The 7,281-nt window shown below is 36.8% G+C and overlaps 1 protein-coding gene across 3 annotated transcripts in view; it reads left to right on the top strand.

Moving 5' to 3' along the window:
- Window positions 1–7,281, top strand: part of TNPO1 (transportin 1) — a 103,005-nt gene that overhangs the window by 24,852 nt on the left and 70,872 nt on the right. The window contains exons 1-2 of one of the 3 annotated variants that reach the window (XM_011996887.1): window positions 6,830–6,978; window positions 7,112–7,225. In XM_011996887.1, coding sequence (XP_011852277.1) covers window positions 7,121–7,225 — 105 coding nt within the window. In that variant the 5' untranslated portion in view covers window positions 6,830–6,978; window positions 7,112–7,120. Of the gene's footprint in view, window positions 1–6,829; window positions 6,979–7,111; window positions 7,226–7,281 lie in introns of those variants that run through there. The other 2 variants (XM_011996898.1, XM_011996880.1) reach the window with 2 other exon arrangements.

Below are 7,281 nucleotides of genomic sequence, written 5' to 3'. Positions count from 1 at the left end.
TTTTTTTTTTTTTTTTTTTTTTTTTTTTTTTTTTGAGACCGAGTTTCCCTCTTGTTGCCCAGGCTGGAGTGCAATGGCACAGTCTTTGCTCACTGCAACCTCCACCTCCTGGGTTCAAGAGATTCTCCTGCCTCAGCCTCCCTAGTAGGCATTACAGGCACCCGCCACCAAGCCCAGCTAATTTTTTGTATGTTTAGTAGAGACGGGATTTCTCCATGTTGGCCAGGCTGGTCTCAAACTCCTGACCTCAGGCGATCCATCTGCCTCAGCCTCCCAAAGTGCTGGGATTACAGGCATAAGCCACCGCGCCCAGCCTATAGACTTTCTTAAAGCACTTTCTAGTTCTACTGATAGCTATAATTTAACAAGTTTGTCAACATTTTGATGCATCATTAGGTGCCTGTAAACTTTTCTTTCTTTCCCTTCATACCTGAACTTTGGTTCAATTTCTCATAAAAGTTTTATTAAATACTTACATTCTTTAAATAGCATGCTCTTTTTAGATCATTGGATAGCTCTGATTTTTTTTCTGTCCTTGCTCATCATAGCATTTTTCTGTAAAAAAAAAAAAAAAAAAAAAAAAAAAAACAGTATAAGAGAGACATTTTCTGTGGAAGTCTACATATCTGATTCACATTCAGCAAATTTCTTAAGTTGTTTTGATTTATCTGCTTGTCAAATAAAAATAATACTTGCTACCTACTTACAACAGAGGGGTGTTGTGAACATTATATTGATAATGTTTTTAACTCATTTACTCAATGCTATGGAAATATCTCATTTTTATTATATTGTCATACTATATACATACTACTATTTTTTTAGATCTATTATGACTTTTATGATGGTGAAGTGTGATTTTACTTTTCTCTTTTACCTCACCACAAAGGTATCAAAATATATGTTCTTTAGTATGCAAATGGTTGTATTTATGAGTAGTTTACCAGTTTATAGAGATTGATGTTTCTTTTGGAAAGGCAGTATATCAGGGACTTCCAGACTGGACACTGGAGCCAGCTTAGTTGGGTTTGAATCATGGCTTTGGCATTTACTAGCTGAGCAACCTTAGGCAGGTAACTTCTCTGTGCCTCAATGTACTTATTTGTAAAATATAATTAATAGGGCAGCATCATAGAGTTGTGAAGTGCTTAGAACGTTGCTTGGTACTCAAAAAATATTAGCTATCACTATTACTAACAAAATAGTGCACGTGTTTAAGTCTTCAATATTTAACTACCAGAGTTTTTGGTAGCATCTTGGTTCTCTGTGAAACATGACTGCCCTTCCCCTAACAAACTGTAATTTCATTTTATGTGCGGATTGGACAGTTAGGTCTTCTATGGCTCCTCCTGCCCTCATTGCAAACTGATGGGTTTTAAAAATCATTTTTATTGAAATATGACACATTCTAAAAATTAACATAATATTGAAGCTATAGAGCAAAAGATGAACCTCTCCTTCACCATTTTTGCTTTCTAGGAGGATTAATTCTTTTCCAGACTTGTATTTGATCATGTTTTTTAATCAATTTAAAACCCCTTTCACAAACTTTGTATTATCCTTAAGAAATAGTCCAAGCTTCCTAACATCATCTATGAGGTCCTCCCAGTCTCATTTTTGCTTTTTGGTAATTCCTGTTAGGTTTCTGATAAAGAGTCATTTCCTCAAGGAAGTCCTTTCCTGACCTCTTAACTGGGTTAGCATAATGTCTTCACAGCCCTTTGTACTTTCCCTGCCATAGTCATTCTCCACTGAGGCAGTGCTGCTCTCTGGAGGTGTGCTAGTGACTGGGAGGTGCTCTTGTCATTTACTGGGCAGGGCTGAGAGGTGCTAGATGTTCACCATGAAGAATTGTCCTAGTTTTGTATGACTTGTAAATGTCTCATTAGATAATCACAAAGGTGTAAAAAATCTGTTTATAGATACCAGAGCCAAGAGCCTAACTCAATTTTACATATACACATGGAACTTTTTGCAGAGTTTTAATATATGTTGAATTTTCTAGGAATAAAAACTACTATGGCCGGGCAGGGTAACTCACACCTATAATCCCAGCACTTTAGGAGGCTGAGGCAGGCAGATCACTTGAGGTCAGGAGTTCCAGACCACCCTGGACAACATGGTGAAACCCTGTCTCCACTAAAAATTCAAGAATTAACCGAGCATGGTAGTACACACCTGTAATCCCAGCTACTTGGGCGGCTTAGGCAAGAGAATTGTTTGAACCTGGGAGGCGGAGTTTGCAGTGAGCCGAGATCGCACCACTGCACTCCAGCCTGGGTGACAGAGCAAGATTCTGTCTCAAAACAAAAACGAAAACAAAAACAAAAAAACAAAACTACTATGTTATTGAAGGACAATTGTACCTTGTTTTGTTTGGATCCTTACCAAGAGTTGTTTACCATTTTGGGAAATGATGTCACTAATAGCAACATTTCTCACATTCATAGTGATTCAGCATATAGATGGAAACATCTAACTTTGAATTTAGTTGAAATTAGATGGAAAAAATTTTAATTGAACTAGATAAGGGGAAAATGCATCTGTCTCTCCTGGTGGAATGTATTTGCTTTTTTTCTCTTTTCCTATTGTACTTTTATCATGTACTTCATTCATTGACAGCTCATCTGCCTCTCTCACCAAATGAGAACTTAGTGGGGATAAAAACTATATTTTACTTATCTTTGAATCTCCAAAATTCACTGAGCACATGGTAGTTGTTCAACTTAATATTTACTCAGTTGAATTAATAGCAACAACAATAGCGTTTATTCAACAATTATTTGTTGAATCAGACTCTGCTAGGCAAACAGAGTGAAAAGACACTGTCCCTGCTCTCAAGGAACTTGTGATCTATTGCCAGGACAGACCTAGAAATAATTATAATACAATATGACAGTTTCTAGAATGGAAATAGCTATAAACCATAGATCTGTAATGAAAAATAATCTTAAGTCTTGTGGGGAGATCTTGGAATAATGACACAGAAGAGAAATAGTATCCAGTATCAATCATAGTGCCAAGAAAGACTCTCAATAAATATTTGGAAAATCAGTGAATGAGGGTAGCTCTAAAGAGTGAGAAGGAGTTTGCCAATTGGTCAGGTTTAAAGAGGGCGTTCCCAGCAGGAAATCCCTATGCAAAGGCTCAGAGGTAGGAGAGCTGCAGGAAAAGATGATGGAGCATAAAGTTGGAGGTTGAGTCATAGATAAAAATGTCCCTGAAGGTAATGAACCAGATCATGAAGAGACTTCTTCCATGAAAAGAAGTTATATTTTATCTTGCAGATGCTAGAAAGCCATTCATTTAACTATTATTTTTCAAATTACATATATTGTGTGCCAGGTACCTATGATCTGCATACAGAGGTAGTGTATTCCTATGTTAGGGTTGGGAAACTAAGACTCAGATGAATTAACTTGCCCAGGTTTTCACTGCTACCAAGTGGAAGAACTAGACTTCAAACGTAGGTCAGTTGAGTCCACATCTCCAGTCTGCTTTTTAAACTATATTTTACAGACTATCCAGCAAGGAAGATGCTATATATTTTTACTTTCTTTTCAGCCAGTCTGGCTTCTTTACCTCACATGATTCTGAGCTGTAGCAAATTCAAAATTTTTATGTAAATTTAAGTTAAAAACTTACTCATAAGTAAGCTCTAGTCTTCTGGAAGTCCAAAATGGTATCACAGTAACTCACCACTTGCAGGCTACTTTTTATTTTGGGGCTGTCTTCTATCTTGTTTTTCAAATAACTGTATTTTGGCTTGTTTAAATGCCTTTTTTTTTTTTTTTTTTTTTGGTCACCATTGAATGTCATGGGCCAATCAGGCATAAGTTGTAAAATTAATATTAGCGTAGTATGGAGTATCATCTAAAGGAGCGAAATTTGAAGTACTACTTCCTTTTTTTGAGACATTTAGAAAGCTGAGCCTTCAACATGCAAAAAGAATACTCCAGGTAATATTTAAATTTTATAAGAAAATCCAATATTGATTGGATTGATTAAATATTCTATTTAATTAATATAAATGTAGTTTGCTATTTAAATAAATGATTTCTACTTCATATAATAATCCTAATGTACTTGGTTAGCTTGAAGTACTTCAGATGTTACCTAATTAACCCTGTAATGTCTGGCTAGCCCAGGGTATAAGATTCTTCCTTATTTTAATGGTTTTTAAAATACAGTAAGTTTTGGAGATAAATGCCACTGAACTGTATACTTAAAATGGTATATGTTATGTATGTAGATTTTATCACAATTTTTAAAAAGATGTGATAGAAAAGTTCAAAGTGGCCTAAGATCTCTTACCAAGCAGTTATCTGAATCAAATATTCTTAAGAGCCTTTTGTTACAGATAATTTGAGTAAGGTGTGGGGAAACACCTATTCTGTCATCATAGGCTGATCAAATTAAATGTTCTTAATACTAAGCTGTTTGAAAAGAAAACCCTATTTGACGACAGAAATAAAGAAGGAAGCATGCTATTGGCTTGATATTATGGTGCAGCCATCCTCAGGGTGGATGTGATAATGAAGATGCCTTTCAGACTTGACTGCTATTGGTCCCTTGTTTTAGTTTCTTATTTAAAAGGGCAGCTAGGGGGTTAAGTGGGCTATCTGAATGTCACCTCAGCAGGTAGGGTATGCCTGGTAGCAGCTCCAACTCTAATATTACTAAGACTCAGACTTTAAGTTCCCCACCCCCACTAGTATCAGGGGAAATTAAATTGTCATTGGTTAGCTTCATGAAAATTCAAAGAATGTGCTGGTGGAGATAAAGAAAACATTCATATTGTTGGCGTGTGTGAATTGTATAACTTTTTGGAAAATAATTTGGTAGTAACTGTTTAAAATTTTTAAATTCACATACTTTTTGGCCTAATAACCCTGCCAGGTTGCCACTATTATGTAGGGACATTGGTACAAGAATTTTTTTACTGTGTTGTTGGTAGTGGCAAAAAAGTAGAAGCAATCTGGAAGCCAATCAGGAGATGGTTGAACAAATTATGCTCTATCCATTCTCAAGACCAATGTGCATCTATTAAAAGGTGAGTTAAATTTGTGTGTATTGGCCTGGAATTATGGCCATGTCATATTATGTGTAAAAAACATTGTAGAGTTAATATTAGTGTAGTATGGAGGATGATCTTAAAAAAAAGAGGAAAACATATATATGAGATTAGACTGTAGAAAGATTCACATAAAACTGATAAAACAGATTCTTTAGGGAGCCTGGAGATAGGATTGAATTAACTTGTCTTATACAACCATGTTGTTTGATTTATTATAATATTTGTAGTTTTTTTAAAGTTTCTGAAGTTAAGAGAGGGAAGGGGAGAAATCTATAGTGATAGAAATTATACTGGGGATTATTTTGGGAAGGGTTGATGGCTGGGATTGGACACAAAAGAAACCTCTTCGTACTCAGCGATCTCTATCTTGAACTGGGTGTTGGTTACACAGATGGGTTCACTTTGTAAAAATCCATATATGGATTATATGCTTATCATTTGTACAATTTTGTGTCTATATTGTATCAAATAAAAGTATATAAAAATAAATGATGACATAGTGGTACAATGGAATACTATTAACTTTTTATTGAAATATTTTCAATAAATATTTAATGATATATGAAGTCAGGCAAGAAACAGGACAGTCCCATTATTATAAAATATAATGTACATAAAAAATAGAATGAAGACTAGAATAAAAACACTACAGCATTAATACATTGTATATCTGGATGGTGGTGGTTTTGTTTTGGGTTTTTTTTTAAGAACAGTTTATTAGATTGGGCCATTTATGAAGTCATTAGAACTTGGTGAGCAAAGTCAGGCTGCAGGATATTAAGCAGAAAAATAAGAGTGAAAGAGAGAGGAAAAGGCATTTTAAAAAAGAAAGAAAAAGCTAACTAGAGAGGTGAAAAGGTAGTAGTTTGTCTAAACCCTACTAGCAAGGGACTTTTCATGTTAAAATCCTCTCCTTTATCAAACTGTTTGATTTTTACAAATAAGTCATGCTTGATACTTACATTTTGTTGTTTTTGTTTAAGCATTTAGTTTTAGTGAAAAATGTCATTAATAGCTTCAGTTGACTGTAGCAGATGCAACTCATAGTAGCTTTAAAAACCTATATTCATGTCTCAGTCTTCACTGATTAAGTGTGGTTGTTTGCTCAGATCTTTTTTCGCCTTAGTTGCCACATCGAGGCAAATAATACCTCACTAGGTTGTAATGAGAATCAAATGAGAAACTGTAGTATGTGAAAATACTTTAATGGAATTAAACACTACCCAGTTGTAAAATTACATTATTTTTCTTGTATTTTCTTCGACCCAAAGTTCTTACTTATGGAATGTAGTTAGTTCATAATGGAATTTATTTCACTTAATAGGAGTTCAAAAGTTGAAGTTTATGCGGGAATACATTTTTTTTTTTAGTCAGGTTCTGCAGATGTTGCATTTAATGGTTTTCGAGATGTGGGTTGTGACTGCATCAATATTTTAGACTTTTTTAGTGCTTTATATATCAAACTGAATTGTAAACATTTTTATTGCTTCCAATTATTGCTGAACTGTCAGGGAAATTAACAACCTTTTTACCCTATTTCAATCATTTTGCGTTAATTCGCCATGTGTATGTAAAATAATATACCAAAAACAGATCTCTTCAGGTGTTTCGCAGGGGTTTTGATAAGGACTTGACTTTTTATTAGCCCTTAAGTCAGTAGTAATCTTCTGGACGGAATTAGAGATGGGTTGGGTTGGAGAAAACTGCGTGGCACTAGGACCCAGGGGGCTCCCGTGAGCGGATCTTGGGGCCAGATTGCAAATTCGCGGTGACTCAGTCTGGTCGGCTGCTTGCGCTCGGCGGCCGCGGCGGCAGCAGCAGCAGACGTTGGCGGCCGGGCTGCCAGGAGCAGTTCCGCCGGGTTTCACTGTCCGAGACTTCCTTCGGGGCACCCCAGGCAGGTCCGCGACGTCTGGGGAGCGCTGGGGTTGTGGTGGCTGGGAGAACGGGTGCGCTGCGCGCGGGAAGCCTCCGGGCCTGTGCACCGGGAGTAACATTTGCTCCGTCTCTTCCTGTGTCTGGCTTTATTTGCAGCAAACCAAGATGGAGTATGAGTGGAAACCTGACGAGCAAGGGCTTCAGCAAATCTTGCAGCTGTTGAAGGAGTCCCAGTCCCCAGACACCACCATCCAGAGAACCGTGCAACAAGTATCCTTTCTGAGGCCTGGCCGCCACCCGGGCAGCTCGCCCCGCGCTGCGGCCCA

The sequence above is a fragment of the Mandrillus leucophaeus genome, unplaced genomic scaffold, assembly GCF_000951045.1.
Source record: "Mandrillus leucophaeus isolate KB7577 unplaced genomic scaffold, Mleu.le_1.0 Scaffold114, whole genome shotgun sequence".
In the NCBI taxonomy this organism is placed as follows: Eukaryota; Metazoa; Chordata; class Mammalia; order Primates; family Cercopithecidae; genus Mandrillus; species Mandrillus leucophaeus.
The sequence above is the reverse complement of the archived record's forward strand: the minus strand, read 5'-3'. Positions and strand labels throughout refer to the sequence as shown.